Below are 17790 nucleotides of genomic sequence, written 5' to 3'. Positions count from 1 at the left end.
CCTCCCTGCCTCTCTGCCTCTGCAGGTGCTCAGACTTCGACAGCTCCATGTGGTTTGCTCCAGAGAGAAAGCTTTTCTGTGGGAACCCGAGCAGGCTCCCATACTTAGCAGGACTGCAGGGAAAGCAGAGAGCAAGGCTCTGTTCACCCAGAGGTCACCAGTGGTGCATGTGCGGGAGGGAGGGTGGGAGTGGCAGGGGGTCCTAGAGCCACTCCCCTCCCCTGTTTTTTTCAAACACACGGAGTCTACACCACTCACCTCCAGTCCCTGCAGTACCAAGGACAGGGGCGGGGGTCACAAGGCTGCTCCACTCCTGGACAGAGCAGGCAGATTAGGAACGCCTCACATCCCAAATTGTTCTAGAATCGGAGCCCCAATGAAAGAGCAGCTCAGGAAGAGAGAATCCTGTAAGGTGGATCCCTGGCATCTGCATTTTTTTCCGTGAATGCCCAGCGCTGATCCGTTTAAGGTGAAAAAATCAAAAGTTTAGGCTGAGAAGGTTCTGGAAAGCAAGGTCTAATTCAGTGAAGCATCTTAGTCCCGAAGCCAACAAGGCAGAAATGCCTCTGGGGATGAGTTGCTAGATTTCTGGCTTCAGTTGAATTTCTAGGGTGAAAGGAAGAAGCCGTCTGGGCCGGCAGTGAGCAGTGCCTCCCACTCTTCTCAGGGAGTTTTTTCAAACTATTTTTAGATTTGGCAGGAAAAGAGAAATCAACATAACACTTTTGTAACACTCTTGTATATGGGAATCAACTGTGAGCCAGGCATTTTCTAAGCACTAAATCTAATCTTAAATTAGATTCTATGTGATTGCAGTTTTACTCCCATTTAGGAAGGGGTTGGGGCAGAAACCAGAATAAATTGAGACATGGCCTCAAAAATTAGTGCCCAGGAGTTCCCATCATGGCTCAGGGGTTAGCAAACCCGACTAGTAACCATGAGGTTGAGGGTTCGATCCCTGGCCTCGCTCAGTGGGTTAAGGATCCGGCGTTGCCATGAGCTGTGGCATAGGTCACAGACGCGGCTTGGATCCCAGGTTGCTGTGGCTGTGGCATAGGCCAGCGGCTACGGCTCAGATTCAACCTCTAACCTGGGAACCTCCTTATGCCGCAGGTGCGGCCCTAAAAAACAAAAAGACCAAAAAAAAAAAAAAAAATTGTGCCCAGAGGCAAAGGGTACTGATAGAAGAAGAAACTAATTCAAATGGAAAAGTTCAGATTTTAATATTTTAATTTATAATTTTCGATAACAGTACAAAAAGTCTCATTGACAGCTAAGAGGATAAATATACAAAGGGAAAAGCCGCTGCCCCCATGCCCCGCCCACTTGCAAGACAGGGAAGAGACAGCGCCTCGCTTCGGAGAGCAGGGAGGTTGACAGCAAAGGCAATTGTCCCACGCGCAGTCCATCAAATCTTCCAATCCCCAGTTCCCCTGCAGGAGTCCCGAGGGCCAGGACCACCGAGAAGGGAGGAGTCACAGGCCCCTGGAGGTCCCTGACACCTCTGGCAGCCAGAAGGTGAGGAGAGCAAAACGTCTCAGTCCAGGCGACACAGTCGAGTCCAGGGCGCCCCCCACAGGCCATTCAGCGCATTGTTTGTTCCAAGCTTCAATGCAGGAACTTTCTCTGGGAGGAGACCTGGGGCAGAGGGAGGAGCCAGAAACTCCTGCACCAGAAGCTTCTTTCCAACAGGTCCTACTCTGCATTGAAGACGGAAGGGAAGAAGGCAGGCAATGAAAAGGGACAGGGAGAGGAGCCCTTCCATTTGAAGCCGATGCCATGGCCTTTGGCTGGAAAGTTCTCTGTGCCGCCCTTTTGATTGTGAACAAAGCTCAGTTGGAATCTGAGTCCGAGGAGTCCTCTGAGGAAGAAGAGCTGGAGCTACTGTCCTGAGACTCACGATCCTCATCTTCATCCCTGTTGCTGTCTGAGGAGTTTCTGCCTTCCTCCCTTTCCTTAAGGTCCTTTTGTTCCTCTGATGCCTGTGAAACATTTTCTCCAATAGTGTCTGATGATTCCGTCTCTCGAAGGCCCTGGTCCCCTCCAAGCCCTCCTTGCAGATTCCCTGCTGATGGGGACTGCAGATCCATCTTTCTGATCTTGGGGTCCGGGCCCCCTGGCATGCTCATGTTCTTACGCTTACTGTAGGTTCGCTCTCTGTAAGCAGCATATTCTTCAGGAGACAGAGTCTGGAGCCAGAGGTCGAGGTCCACCTTGTACTGTTTCTGCAGTTGCTCAGCCTGCTTCTTGTAATGCTCCTTCTCGTTTTGGGGGACCCGCTGCCAGAGTCTACCAATCTCCACCATGCGCTGCCAATAGGGCAGCCCTTTCAGCTGCCAGCTGGACCACAAATCCTGGTGGAACTTGTGATATCCATGCATCGGGGGCTTCTTGGGCTCTCCGTGGAACTTCATCGTCATGGATACCTTGTTTCTGGGGGGAGACCTCACTTTTTGCACATTGCCCTGGAGTCTCGATTGGCTTCCTTTGGGGACAGCAGACTTCCTGGACTTCCGGACTAGATCAGGGTGCTGTTCCTTGAACTGAGCCATTTTTTCCTCAAACTCCTGTTTCTCCTTCTGGAAATCTTGCGTATATTTCAGCTTCATCTGCTCTGGCAGCTTTTTGTATTCTTCAGACAGGACCTTGGTCAGCTCCTGGTTGCTCAGCTGAGGGTGTTTTTGGAGGTACTGGGGTCGCATCTCCGTGAAAAAGCGAATGTAAGAGGTCAGGGGCTTCTTGGGGAAATCAGGATGCTTCTCGAGTTTTCTGCTTTTGTGAGAACTGTGAACATTTTCCTTTGCTTCCAAGACTAATTCTGACAGAGTCCGAAGCTTTCTCAGGTTATAAGAAATCTCTAACCATTTTTGTTTGCACATTTGTCCAGAAAATGCTTTAAAAGCTACTTTTTCCCAGTCCATCAGTGACTGGGCTGTTTTGAATGTGTGGCTGTCATTGGATGGAAGGTTCTTCTCCATACGTTCCAGTAACTTCTCAACGTCTTCTTTGGACCAGTCACCTTGCCCTTGAGACAACATCATTTCTAGGTCTTTGGGGCACTTATGTGGTCCCAGAAGTTCAGACACCTCAGCAAAATCTCACACTTCTTAGCTCTCAAGATGCAGCAGGTGACTGCCTGCAGTGTGTGTGATTCTGTTTCTGGGGAGAAAGAAAAAGAAAGTTACCCTCCTATGTGATACCTGAGAGAAGCACATGCCATTTGGAATATGTCCTTTCTGTTATTTAATTAACATTTTAAAATGTAAATGAAAACTGGCCCAACTTCTGAGCTGAGATTAATATTGAACATTAAAAAGCATTAAAAAGCTTTTTCTGCAAAAATAAAAATCCCTGGCCAAGGATTGGATCTGAGCCACAGCTGCCACTGAGGCCACAACTGTGGCAACACCTGATCTTTTAACCCACTGCACCTGGGTGGGACTGCACCCATACCTCCATAGTGAACCATGCTGCTGTAGTCAGGTTCTTAACCCACTGAGCCACAGCAGGAACTCCTAATATGTTATGTTATATTAGATATAGCATAAGGAAAATTAAAACTCAACGGAAGATGAGAGATACACAAGTGAAAGGTAGGATGACAGTTTTCTATGTATTAAAATAGATGCCAATAGTGGGAAAAGCAGAAAACAGCACAGAGCGCTCAGGAGATTTTAATGAAGGAAATACTAACATAATTATCACCCAGCAAAGGGAACCTACAAGCAGTCGAGACACCCTAAGTCTCGCCACCATGGGAAGATGAACCTGAAATGGAAAGCAACTTTTAAATGAAATTCAGGAATGACTAATATGTTTGTATATCTTGAGAAGAGCTTTTCAGTTCAGAGAGTTTGAGGGTGAGGGTGTGGTGGGCATAGAGGAAGCCAGAGAAAAGAAACTTGTCACCTGCAGAATGAAGAAATGCTATAAGAAAAAGGAAATGTACGCACAGCACACCTCTTGGAGGAGCTGTGCTTTTTTATGAAAAGATGGTAATTGATACAACACATCTAATCAACACACAATGGAAGTCCGATAGGATGATGAAGGGAAGAGAAGTGTAACCGTGTGCGGTCAGGGTCAGTGCGGGAAAGGGCTAAATATTTCATTTCCGGAACAGTCAATGGACAGTATTTATATGAATTAATATTAAAAACAATCATACACAGTGAGACTGCGACTCTGTTTGGTAGAGATGTAAAGATGAGGAAAACATATCTCTCATCAGAGACTCACGGATGTGAACAAATAAAATATCAAAAAAAACTGGCATTATGGAGAAATGTGCTGGTACTTTTGGAGCTGGCAGAGAAAGCTCTCCTCTGCATTTTGTCTCCTACACCCAGGCACAAAATAGTCTTCTTACCACCCCCTGAGAGAAAGTGGTAGCATACACACACACACACACACACACAGACACACACACACAGTATATCTAAACTCAACGAAGTTAGCTACGTTCAATATTCCATTTTATTCTCTTAAAGAACTCCCTGGTGGAGCAGTGGGTTAAGGATCTGGTCTTGTCACTGCTGGTTTGATCCCTGGCCTGGGAACTTCCTCATGCCACACACCCAGTCGAAAAACAAAAAACAAAAACAAACCAAAAAACCCTCCCATCTTTCTCCAAGAAAAATAATTCGCATTATATTCATCTTTGTGTAACGACAATCTTCATTTCTGAGACTTCTAACAAGTGGCTTTTCTCTTTGACATTGACACCTTTGCCTGAAGTGACCTTCGTATAATGGGTGTCCCCTGCTTAGACTAGCAGATTAACATATTCTCATTCATGTCAGGTTGACTGTCCTGTTGGAAATGTTTCCACATGGCAAATACATACATCCCAAGTTAAAATAAAAATCAGTGCCATCGAATATACTGTGCTTTAAAACAGAGGACCGAAGGTTGTCCAAACGCCCCTTTAGATCAGAGCGAGTTCCTACTTGTCTCTGCATTCGGCTATGCAGTGTGTCACCAGCGTTATCTTTTCACATCCATCAGTTCCTGGATTGTCACTGGGACCTTTAAAGACCAAGGTTGCAACCTTTCCTGAAGAAATAGGACTCTTCACATTCTTCACAAGTTTTTGCACTCAAGTTTTAGGTATCACGCCAAATGTAAAACTGCCTATCTAGGATTTCCCGTCCTGAAGACCACTCTGCTTTTGCAGCCAAGAAGTCATGTTAACAGAAACATTTACACTCATTTCTAAATTTCAGACATTTGTAGATATTAAAATTCTATAGCTCCAGAGTGAACTGAAAATTAATTACATAATTCTTATGAACTAGGACTATTTCACCTGCTTAAGAAATTCTTACGTTGGCTGACTGTTAAATATTTTTATTTTCAAGGAAAAGAAACACGTATTCCTCTATGCAGAACTCTTTACTAACCAGAAGATTATAGAATCGGTCTCATCAATACCGGGTGGAAAGTCCATCCAAATGGGTCAGGACTTCTGTGTTATTCAGATGGGGCAGCAGCTGAAACTCGTAGAGTTTTCCACGGTCTGGCCAACTCCAAAGGTTTCTGAACGAAATAAACATTGCTTTGGAAATGGCTTAATATCAGGATTCTGAAGCCCCGCCCTGATTAGGTTACCTCAGTTCCCTTGCATACCCCAATCAACACTGACTGGATTAACACCTTTCCTAATCTCCTAAGCAACCCACTTCCAAAGTTTCCAGGGACTGGTTTATCCTATTCATTGATTTTTATAATAAACACCCATTCATGTCTGATTTTGAGGGTCCCATGTGCTTCTCCAATTCCCTCCGCACTTGATTATCCTACTTCATCCTTCCATGGCTCCATCATTTCTGCCCCCTTTTCACTCAGACCTAGGAACGAATAACACATCATGTTAGACTGGCCAGTTTAAATCCCTTCAGTTCTGATCAATTTTTGCCACTCTGGATCGCTTCGTATACTCAAAGGTTAGATTTTGAAACACTATTTATAGGTCAAAAATTGGAGAGAACAGGGCAAACCACAATAAAAGACATTAGCACAAGGAGAGCATATGGTGATAAACACAACCTGTAGGGTATCAATAAGCAAGTGATATGAAAGCCAATGCTTATAATTAGACACAAATTGTTTCTTTCAAAATAGTAATTAAATTCGGATTATTTAAGTATGCATCCAATACAATTTAAAAAGGCATTAGGTATTGATTCTTGCTGACAGAACACTTAAAAGTAGTCAAAGGCAGAGTTCCTGTCATGGCACAGTGGAAACAAATCCAACTAGGAACCACGAGGTTGGAAGTTCAATCCCTGGCCTTGCTCAGTGGGTTAAGGATCTGCTGTTGCTGTGAGCTGTGGTGTAGGCCGTAGACGCGTCTTGGATCTGGCGTTTGCTGTGGCCATGGTGTCGGCCAGTGGCTACAGCTTTGGTTCGACCCCTAGCCTGGGAACCTCCATATGCCACAGGTGTGGCCCTAAATAGACAAAAAACGAACCAACAAAAAATCAAAAACACACACACAGAAAAGACTAGTCAAAGGCAGGGCTCACCATATGGGCTTGAGTAGGCAGTCCCCACTAATTAACACAAAAAATCCCCTATGAAATTGTAGTGATTTCACACTTGAACTCAGTAACACTTCTGGATTGTTTCATAATGTATGCTTAATAGAGATGTTCTCGAGTGTGTTTTTAGACCAGTAGTAGCCGCAGCAGCTGAGACATGTTGAGAAATTTAATTCTATAGCTTCATCTCAGAGTTACTGAATTGGAAGCTCTGCTGGCAGCGTCCAGGAATATCTGTTGAAGTCAACCCTATAGTAAATTGCAACCCTTGCTGCAATTTGAGAAACACTAACCTAAAGCTTGTCTTCTCTCAGTCCATCAGTACACACACACACAGTCATGTATATTTACACTCATGTATGTCAATCAAATATCATAGAGAAGAACATTTAGTTCAGCCTCATCCAGATGCTTCTGCTTTCCTTGGTGCTAATACTGAGAAAATTTTCAGCACAAAGAAAAATCATCACCAGTTGGGCATCCTATTTAGAGGTGGGGTAATTTTGGGGAGTGTCTGACTTATCCTTCCTAGCAATTGGTTTCTTTCTTTCTGTCATCACCTCTGATTCTTGGGGGAAAATGTCAATCTTCTTTGTATGTTGGTCTTTTGCAAATTAGAGACCAACTGTTAGTATTGCTAATATATATATATTTTTTTGTCTTTTGTCCTTTCAGGGCCGCACCCGCGGCATATGGAGGTTCCCAGGCTAGGGGTCCAATCGGAGCTGTAGCCACCGGCCTACACCAGAGCCACAGCAACACCAGATCCGAGATGCATCTGTGACCTACACCACAGCTCACAGCCATGCCGGATCCTGAACCCACTGAGTAAGGCCAGGGATCGAACCTGCAACCTCATGGTTCCTAGTTGGATTTGTTAACCACTATGCCACGACGGGAACTCCAGTATTGCTAATATTTAATCTTTAAGGATCAGTCTCAGTGCACTGGGCACAGAGACATTGATGTCAGAACTGCTGCTTATCATGAGAACGCTGCAGGTTCTACTTCCTTGGACATTTGTTTCACCACAGCAGCTTTCACAAGACGGGACACAGTGCACCCACACAACTGTTTCTCCTGCAGCTGCTGGTCTACACCAGAGCCACATCAGCAGCGTGGGATCTGAGGTGAGTCTGTGACCTACACCACAGCTCATGGCAATGCCAGATCTTTAACCCTTAACCCACTGAGAGAGGCCAGAGATCAAACCTGCATCCTCATGGATACTAGTCGGGTTCTTAACCTGGTGAGCCACAGTGGGAACCCACTTTGTTTGTTTGTTTGTTTGTTTACTCTGCTCCTTAAGAAATAGAAAAATTTGGAATTGCCATTGTGGCTCAGTGAACCCAACTAGTATCCATGGTTAACGAACCCAACTAGCATCCACGAGGATGCAGATTTGATCCCTGGCCTCGATCAGAGGGTTAAGGATCCAGCATTGCCATGAGCTGTGGTGTAGGTTGGCACAGACATGGCTCGGATCCCAAATTGCTTTGGCTGTGGTGCAGGCCGGTGGCTACAGCTCCAGTTAGACCTCTAGCCTAGGAACCTCCATATGCTGTGAGTGCAGCCTAAAAAGACAAAAAGAAGGAGAAAGAAAGAAAGAAAGAAAGAAAGAAAGAAAGAAAAAAGAAAGAAAGAAAGAAAGAAAGAAAGAAAGAAAGAAAGAAAGGAAAGAAAGAAAGAAAGAAAGGAAAGGAAAGGAAAGGAAAGGAAAGGAAAGGAAAGGAAAGGAAAGGAAAAATTTGGCTCAGAATGCTCCAGACTTATCATGTTTCAAGTCCAGGGACCTCCCTAATATTTCCCCTCAATCTCTGGGTCTCACATTTTCTTGGACAGAATTAAAATCAGTTCAAGTCCTGGAACCTACCATAGACCTAAATTAGCTGCAGCTTCTCAGTCTGCCTAGATTCAGGTAAAAAATAATTGCCTCTCTTTGATTTCAATATTTAATAATCACCAAAATGTCTTCTAAGGAGATACAGTTAAAGGTATTGGATATCACAATTGCCATACTGTCCCATTATAACTTTTCCGGAGTCTTCGTGTTCATCCCTATGGTGCATGGTGACCTCTCTTCAAATACCTACTTTGCTATTTCCACAAACACAGATTCCCACTCCTTTTTTTTTTTTATTATTTCTACGTAGTTACTGTTGTCTATATCATAGTCTCACCTGAGCAGAGGAACCTGGACCTCAGTCCATGGTGGAGCCGCTGGTGGAGCTGTTGTGTGGAAGGCTCATGGACAGGAGCAGGGATTACAGACAGAAAGACCTGGTTGAAGTTCCACTCTGCGCCTCACCAAGGGCTTGGATTCTTTTCCTAAGTCTACTGCCAGTGTTTCCCATCCTCCCCAAGTGGCTGGGTGTGGGTGCAGAGTCCTGCCTGCTGCACTTCTGGTCCTCATAACTAACCCTCCAGAGCCTGTATTTAATAGGACATTGTTGTCAACTCTCAGAGCTTTAAAAAAGGCAGATGCCTCACAGACAGTGCAGCCCTGGTCCTGGGGAACTGGCCGGAGACCTGGGGTCCTCTCGGTCAATCAACAAAATAAAGCGCTTCTTCTATGACAGAACCTGTTTAAATAAGCCTCAGGGAACACATTTCCAAGTTTTCCAAGAGATTTGCTAAACTCTCGAAGCAATGAAATCGTCTTCCTAACTTCTTGGGTAAGCTGAAAAAAAAAGTCCTTGGTATCCAGAAGCTCAGATATCAAGGCGCATTTGAGGGTGAGTTTGTGATACAATCAAAGACTCTTGATGAAATGACGTTTGCAGAGATGTGTTTATCAAGATTATCCAAGGTGTTAAGTTAATCTTGTCCTAGGTTTAAGCAATCTAATCATCCGAGTGAATGCCCATTGGAGGACAGGTGAATGCAATCACTTGAGCAAATGGGCGTGGTCTTCAGAAACCCAATATAAGGAGCCTTGAGGAGCCAAACCGCATTCTTCTCCAGACCTGAGAGCCGGCATCTGGAGCTCGCCTGGCTCTGCAGACTTCGAAAGCTCCCACTGCCACACTTGGAAGCCTTGATCCCTGAGCCGATTTTGCCTTCCTACTTCTCCAGCTTAGATCGTTTCTACAGCTCCTTGGGTGAGTACAAAATCCACCACAGAGCAGCTCCGGAGACTCCCCTGAGGAGAAAAAAAGCAAATTTCCAACTTTCATGTATCAGCAAATTGAGGTCTTTTCCAATGAAATAGCCTTGTTTACCACCTTGGTGAAGTGATTCCATTCCTGTTTTGTCATCTTTTCATGGCGTGCCTGTTAGAATTAACATGCGATTAATTTTAGCTCTCTGATTTTATCCATCTCTTAGTTATTCCCATGCATTTCAAGGACTCAGAAAACGGTTACTTGATATCTTGTAATTTTGTGTTTAATGCAGAGCATAAAAATAATTTTTAAAACTCTTTAATTCCATATATGTTGCCTACTACCATCAACCTTAAAGTGCAGTAGGCTGGAGTTTCCACCGTGGCTCAGCATTAACGAACCCGACTAGTATGAGGATGCATTCATCCTGGCCTCGCTCAGGGAATTAAGGATCCGACATTGCTGTGAGCTGTGGTGTAGGTAGAAGGCTGGATCTGGCATTGCAGTGGCTGTGGTATTGGCCGGCAGCTACAGCTCTGACTGGACCCCTAGCCTGGGAACTTCCATATGCCTCGGGTGCGGCCCTTAAAAAAAATGAAAGAAAGAAAAAAAGATGGAGTTCCCGTCATGGCACAGCGGTTAACGAATCCAACTAGGAACGATGAGGTTGCAGGTTTGATCTCTGGCCTTACTCAATGGGCTAAGGATCCCACGTTGCCGTGAGCTGTGGTGTAGGTTGCAGATGCGGCTCGGATCCTGTGTTGCTGTGGCTCTGGCTGTAGGCCGGTGGCTACAGCTCCGATTCAAGCCCTAGCCTGGGAATCTCCATACGCCTTGGGAGCAGCTCTAGAAAAGGCAAAAAACAAAAAACAAAAAAAAAAAAAAAAAAAAGAAAAAAGAAAAAGAAAAAGGAAAAAAAAGTGCAGTAGGATGATGTACACAGCAGAAATAATATTCTACGTTCTAGAACTAGGTAATGCACACCATAATTTGGAGAAAATATTGTTTTAAAGTGATGTATACATTGTCTCCTCAGAATGTGAGGTCTTTGAAATTTTAAAGAAACTAGGAAATGACTGGTCAGGCAGAAAGGGGAAACTAGTAGAGAAATATGAGAAAGTTGAGGAAATTCTTTATTTGACTGGTACAGTTAAACTAGGACCCAATTTTTTTTTAGCAAATTAAAAAGCGTGATTTGTTTTGGTGCTGATTACTATAATTCCACACAAATTTCATCTTATCACAATGTGAAGAGGTGCTTGGTAATAGTTTTAAAGACCTGGAAGGTAAAGCCATTCTCTTTCATTTTTTTTGTTTGTTTTGGTTTGATTGATGAATGAGGTAAAGATAAGAAGGAAGGCAAATTAAACCGATTAGTGCATTTACATAAATAGATTCTGGTTAGAATAGGGCCCAATTTGATGATGTTTGTTTTCCACGTCCTTAATTCTGAACATATTCAGAAAGCGTTTGGGAAGTTAAAGTGTTTGGGGATGGTATTCAGATTGAGATATTTTTTAAAAGTCCAAGGAAAAATGCCTGGCAATTACAGGAATTAATAAAAATACAAGCTTCGTGAGCATCCTGTGCTAAATCAGAATGACTGGCCTTGAGCATCATGATTGATTTTTTTAGAGCAATTGGGACACACCACCTGGAATTTAAAGTAGGTCAAACTCCTTAACTTTAAGGTATCTGGAGGAAGAGAAGACCTCCACAAAACTGAGGTTCCCCCTTAGATAAGGGGAAGGGGACAGGAAATAGATAGGGTTGGTTAAGCGGCTGAGAACATTTTCTGTAGCTCTTGAGAACTCTCTTTGTGTCTTAAGCAAAACCCAGCTTCTTCTGTTCCAGAGGCAGTGTATTATTGAGTCACAGCCTGAGCCCAACTTCACCTTTTTCTGTCTTTGGGGCAGAGCAATAAACTCCTGATTTTCTTCCCTCAGAAAAATGGCCTCAGACATCCCAGCAGCCTTCCAGAAAGAGCTCACCTGCCTCGTGTGCCTGAATTACCTTCTAGACCCAGTCACCCTAGGCTGCGGGCACAGCTTCTGCTGGTGCTGTCTCTGTGTTTTCTGGGACCAAGCTGAAGAGCCTGCCAGGTGCCCTGTGTGCAGGCAGCAATCAGAACAGACCAACCTCAAGACCAATTTGCTTCTGAAGAATTTGGTGTCCATTGCCAGAAACGCCAATCTGTTTCAGTTCCTGAAGTCAGAGGAACAATGGTGTGGAACCCACAAGGAGATAAAGGAGATTTTCTGTGACGCCGACAAGAGCTTGCTCTGTTTGCTCTGCTCTCAGACTGACGAGCACGGGGATCACAGACACCTCCCCACTGAAGAGGCTGCTGAGGAGTACTGGGTAAGTGATGCCTCGAGGGCACTCGGAAAGCTGGACAGTACAGCCAAGGGGTTAAAAGATATGATCATCGTGATGGTGATTAAGTGCCAGGTACAGAGGTAGTGATAAAGCTGTGAAGAAAACACAGCCGATACCTGCTTTATGGAACTTGCATCCAATGGCTGGGTGGTGAAAGCAATGATCATTATTATTTGGATGGCTCAGTATTATGCTGAAGGCACTGAAAACCCTTCATTTTGAGGGAGTCTTTGGCTCTAAAAAGTGCAATGCAAGGTTTTTTTTTCCCATTGGGTACAGGTTTCCTAAACCTGGACAGAGAAGGAAGACAGAGTACATTGGAATGAGCAGGGGACAAGCATCACCGAATCCAAATTCCGATGCAAGATGCCACACTATCTGACAATTAGCCACACTCAATGAAGTGCTGGGTTCCCTTGAGGATCTGGCATCGTCACCCGCAGCAGCTTGGGTCGCTGCTATGGGATGAGTTCAATCCACTGCCCATGAATTTCCACATGCTTGGGGCGTGGCAAAAAAAACTCAATTAAGTCCTTTTCCCTGGGCATATGATTCCCGGATGCTGTTGTTCTGCAGTGTGAAATTTCCTAAAATTTATGGTTAGTGAGAAAGCACAGGGACACATGATGATCTCTTCTGGTCCTTCTGTTTTCCCTCAATGACCCAAGTCTTAAATCTCTTGGTACACTCCATCCTTTGGGCTCTGAAACCTCAGCCTATTTGCTTTTTCTGGGCCTAAAATTCATTGTTATTTTACAGGAGAGGCTGGCAAACCAAATGAGATCTTTATGGGAAAAGATCCAAGAAATTGATAGAAGTCTCCAGAAAAACAGCCAAGGAACTGATTCTTTGATGGTAAGTACAAGGATATATTTCTCTTTGAAACAGGTTGAGGCAGACATGCGAGGAACTTAGCCCTTAATAATTTGAGCTCAAATCCTTCTGTGTCACGGAATTCTGGGGAATGGGTTGGACACCATTAAAAATATATTCCACCCATTATTTCAACCTAAACATTCCCTGTCTCTTGGGCTTTTTAGCACCTAGTGGATTGGTAGCTACAACAAAAGGTCCATTAGAAGAATGTGCAATAAGTCCTAAGGCAAATGCACAAAGAGTGATATGAGAGATTCCGTACCAATCATTCAGGATCTCAGGGAAAATTCCTCAGGTTTAAGGTCAATCCCAGTTCTGAAGCTTAAGGAGGTGTTTAAAAATCCATGAGTTATTTCAGGTAGAGAATTTTGGATGTCATAATGTTCCAGAAAGTAAATGGCATGTCATTGAGAACCATAAGTGTCTGTCTGATTAGTACCGGAGCCCAGGTGATGCAAAGGAAATGTGAACTGCAATTTAAAGAGTGTACTCATCATGGGGAAACATTCTAGGACACTAGCTAGAGCATGACATTGGTTCAAGGACAAAATGTAACACGTTAAAGAAAAAATTCAGGAGAAAAGAGAGCAAAGAGAAAGACTGAGATGGAGAGTGAGAGTGATCCATATATACCGAGAGGGAATAGGCCCTTCAGTAAGGACGACTGACCATCCCTATAAAATGCGAAGGAGCCTGAGGCCTTGGAAAGAGGCCAGAAATCTGTTCATAGAGAAAAGGGGCGGGGGACATAAAGCAGGGGCTATGAGAATGGACTTCTGTTTGAGGTCAGGTAGTGAGAATTTTGATTTCTCCTGAGGACATTAACCCTGAGAGTAATATGGAACATGGCAGCTAAGAGAGAATGTCAGGCTTTGGATTGTGAGATGAGACACAAATTTCATTACTAACATTGATGCAGAATATTGGATATATGTGTCACCCATAAATTTCAATTGCATGCATGAGTGCATGAGGTGTTTCAGACTTGACATGATGCATATGAAAGAAATGGTCCCTAAAAAGCTTTTCTAGAGATGTTTCAGGAACTCATGAAATGTATGGAAGTGGATTGAAGAAAGGGTGGGTTTGGTTCTTCATCTCATTTTTGAAAAATGGAAAGTAAGTGAAGGAGAGGGGAATGAATTTGCTGTCTAAGAAGAGGGGCTACAAATTGGGATGGATGTTCTCTCTCGGGAGAGAACCTGAATCGAGCACACTAAATATTGTTGACATCCATCTCCCAACAGTTTTACGCATATCAACGTGGAGACATGATGAGGAAAGTTTATCAGATGGTACCACCATTGTTCCAGGAGGAAGAGATTTACTACTTTGACGGTATTATAAAAGAAGGCCAAAAGTTTTATAAGCTGATCCAAAAAAGGCAAGAGGAAATGATTGGAAAGAAAACAGTCCTCAGAAAAATCTACAAAGAGCTCATGAACATGTGCAACAAGCCAGATGTGGAGTTGCTCCAGGTAAGTACTGAGGACTTGTTTAAAAATACAATAGCTGAAAGTCACACCTTCGACTTCCATTAGATGTTACCAGGAATGTATTTCTTCATCTCCTGGATCTAATGGGGAGGGAGGAGATCGCTCCTAGTTGGAAATATTATAGATAAAGTGTAACTCATCCAGATTGTAACTGAGCAAGTGTTACAAAACTGTGACTATGGAGCCCCCCTGGGGAATATATCCTTCTCACGATTTCCTCTCGTGGCTTGTTTCTATAAAAACCAGAAAGGAACAAGTTACTTACTGTCATTCAATTTTTTGGTCTCCAGTTGGACAATAAAATAAATCTGGGAAATGTTCATATATACATTTCCACCTTCTGTTGGGATAGCCTAGGTTTGAGTTGCTTTGTTTAGTTTGGAGCATGTTACCCTTTGGGGACAAGCCCTAGGGAAGACTAATTTACAGAGAGCTGAGAGGTACAGCAATGCATAATCCCTACCCTCTTCCTCTCTCTCTGACACTCAGGTTTGTTAACGCATCAAGATTTGATAATGTCAATATGTTGGGCCAGGGTTTTCTTTAGGAAGGGAAAGGAAAATTTCCCAGGCTGTCCTCTGATAGTGGCGATTAAAATTTTTGTGCAGTTTTCCCAACCCACATACGGGTTGGTTATTTATGAAGAAGTCTAATCTTTTTTTTTTTTTTTTTTTGACAGGAATTGGGAGACAAACTGATGCGGTAAGTCTGGTCTTCTGATGCTGATTGGGGAACTGTGAGGGCTGTGGAAGAAACCAAGCTGCATTTAACAAAGGGAACACATAACTCACTAGATAACACTACCTTGCTTGTGTGCATGTGTCTGGGCCTGTTTTGTTGAATAAGATTTCCTGTTCCCTCTGAATCAGAAGTTAGCATTGTTTTTGCTCCTGTGGCTGACAGAGGTACATGTTGTCAAGCTCAGTGCCAAAGTTTCTAAAACACGAGTTATTTTTGATTTTAGATTTCAAAATCATAAAGACACTGAAGTGCAAGGACTAGTTTCCCCCAGGCATTAGGTGAGAGAGGCAAGTACCTCTGAGAAATGGGGGTGGAATCAGGCCAAGAAGAATAGTGAGAAAAAAGTTTCCCAAATGGCAAGATCCTAATGGATTTTGATGAAGAATATTGAGCTGAAGCCTGGCTTTTCTTAAAGGCTGCGTTTAAGAGTCTTGGGCAGAAGAAGTGTTAATGGCTATCTTTCTCGCTGCAGGAGCGAGGCAGCACAGCTGCACATCCCTCGGCCTCTGCTGCCAGAACTCCATGCACGACCCATGTCTGGGCTGATGGATTGGCTCAACCACTTCAAAGGTAAGTGTCAGCCCATTGTTGGGGCCACCTTGCTAGCTTCTTCAATAACCGTTTGTGTAGACAATCTTTCCCTCTTCATTTTCACATTGTACAGAGGAACAACCTACAAGTAGGCAGATAGAGACATATTGAGTCATAGGGTCACTGTAATGCGGACAAAATTCATGCAGACTGGTGCAAAGGTAGATGTGATTCAGACCTTGTCAATTAGCAAGAAATCTGACAACTAATTTGTATAATGAAAAAAAGGACATGCTCTAGAAATGGCTCCTTGAGCGAGAAATAGCATCCCAGACAATGTCAGTTGTTCACTGAATCCTAGGAAACAGATTACTACTAATCAAAGATATTCCAATTTTCAAAAGTTGAAATGCAGTTGTTTAGAGTTTAAATACATTTTTGCTTGAAAGGTTTTTTTTAGCAATTGCATGTATGATGTGTTTTTCCATTGTCATAATCAGAAAAAATACATAAGTCATAAAAATTAAGTGCAGATAGTAGGAATTTGTGAACAACCACAGGAAAGCAAATTGGTGGTTGATGAGCCATAGGGAGCTCCGTGATAAAACTAACCCTGGAGGGCAACTGGAGCAGGAAGTGGAAGTCTAGGCCTGGGGCTGGAACCACCTTATCAAAGGCAGAAAATTCTTACAAGGACACAGTCTTAAGAACCAGCCTTAGGTTGATTTCTTCATTGTCTGTTTGTTGACCTACCTGGAGAATCACAATCATCCTGGTAGAGTGGCCATCAAGTCTTCAGTCTAAGATGTATTGTTTTCCCTGAGCAAGGGTGGTGGAGGTGGAGGTGGGTTGTATTTCCACGGTCATGGAGGTGATGGGTGCCCAGGTGTCATCTTTCAGAGGTCGTGAAAAGTACCAAGCCAGAGGCAGCCGTGACCTCCGTCTCCTTTACAAGCTCCGAACCTTTAGGAAGTTTTTCCATAGAAAGTAGTTCTCTCTTTCTTCAGTGGATATGCTGACAAGCCTTGAATCCAATATTTTCCAGTCAGAGCTGCCCTTCTAATTGTAATTTTTGTTTCCCTCAGAAATACTCTAGGTAGACTCTCTTCTCTGGTAGAGAATTTTATTTTTAACGTCAATTTTGACTGGAATGTTCTCTCATCTCTCCACAGTGAAAATTTCCTTCAGTAACGAAGTGAGCAATCAGCACATCAGGGTGTTTGATGATGTGAGAAGTTTGAAGTACAGGGATGACGGCCTCTACGTGTCTTTGGACGCCAGCCCGTCGAAATATTTTGCGGCATGGGGAACCCGGGCCTTCACCTCTGGCAAACAGTACTGGGAGGTGGATGTGGACAGCTCCTGGGACTGGGCTGTGGGCGTCTGCAGGGACTCCTGGCTAAGGAAGTTTGACGGCCTACTGAGTGACTCCAACAGGGACAGCTTTCTCCTTGTGTGTGTGAAGGAAGACAACCACTACCGTCTCTGGGCCACCGCCCCGACCACGCCTCTGTACATACAGAAGCCTGTGGGCAGGGTTGGCATGTTCCTTGACTTTCACACTGGGAGTTTGAGTTTTGTGGATGTGGCCAGGCGCTCCCTCATTTGGAGGTACGAGGATGGGGTGTTCACTTTCCCTGTCAAGCCTTTCACTTGCACAGGCCACCTGTAAGGAGAGCTGTCAGGACCCAGACTGGAGGCTCAGGCCTCCTTCTCTGAGGAGCCCTTCTCCTGCAGCAAATAAGGACACCTCATGGTCTTTAGGCTCTTTCTACTCTATTGTAACTTCCTTTTATTGCTCTTTGTAATGAAGTGAGTGTTAAATGCATACTTTTGTTGGTTTCCCTCCATTTTCTTGTCAATAAAATCTTGTCTTGGAGCCATTTGTCTGGACTATATGATATGGTTGGTCACCTGTTTTGTGAACTTGCTGGACTCACCGAAATATGAGGGTTTGCTTCCCATTTCTTGGCACCTAATCCAGGAAGCCAGGGCTTGCACCACATGGGCACACCTGGTCACCTCCCAGACACAGGTCAGCCTGAAACCTCTCCTGCCTCTTGGGTCTAGTCCACCTTACCCACGCGCACCCTTAGGGCAAAAAATGATGTGACAGAGAAA

General features: G+C 44.1%; 2 protein-coding genes across 3 annotated transcripts; one reads left to right on the top strand and one right to left on the bottom strand.

Annotated features, from left to right (window-relative positions):
• Positions 1214 to 10066, bottom strand: LOC100623257 (upstream-binding factor 1-like protein 1). Of its 2 annotated transcripts, XM_021062625.1 has the most exons (3): positions 8723 to 10066; positions 5403 to 5538; positions 1221 to 3159 (listed from the first exon to the last, which is right to left on the bottom strand). In XM_021062625.1, exon 3 carries the CDS (start codon positions 3039 to 3041, stop codon positions 1833 to 1835), a length of 1209 nt encoding a protein of 402 aa, XP_020918284.1. In that variant the 5' UTR covers positions 3042 to 3159; positions 5403 to 5538; positions 8723 to 10066; the 3' UTR covers positions 1221 to 1832. The 2 variants fall into 2 exon arrangements, with proteins under 2 accessions (XP_020918283.1, XP_020918284.1); XM_021062624.1 differs by lacking the exon at positions 8723 to 10066 and having other exon boundaries at positions 1214 to 3159; positions 5403 to 6335.
• On the top strand, positions 11302 to 17790 carry LOC100623167 (tripartite motif-containing protein 43-like). The gene is made up of 6 exons (XM_021063937.1): positions 11302 to 12007; positions 12785 to 12927; positions 14127 to 14379; positions 15077 to 15099; positions 15611 to 15708; positions 16842 to 17790. Exons 1-6 carry the CDS (start codon positions 11597 to 11599, stop codon positions 17339 to 17341), a joined length of 1428 nt encoding a protein of 475 aa, XP_020919596.1. The 5' UTR covers positions 11302 to 11596; the 3' UTR covers positions 17342 to 17790.

The sequence above is a fragment of the Sus scrofa genome, chromosome 9 (assembly GCF_000003025.6).
Source record: "Sus scrofa isolate TJ Tabasco breed Duroc chromosome 9, Sscrofa11.1, whole genome shotgun sequence".
In the NCBI taxonomy this organism is placed as follows: Eukaryota; Metazoa; Chordata; class Mammalia; order Artiodactyla; family Suidae; genus Sus; species Sus scrofa.
This window is presented reverse-complemented; position numbering and strand designations above follow the sequence as displayed.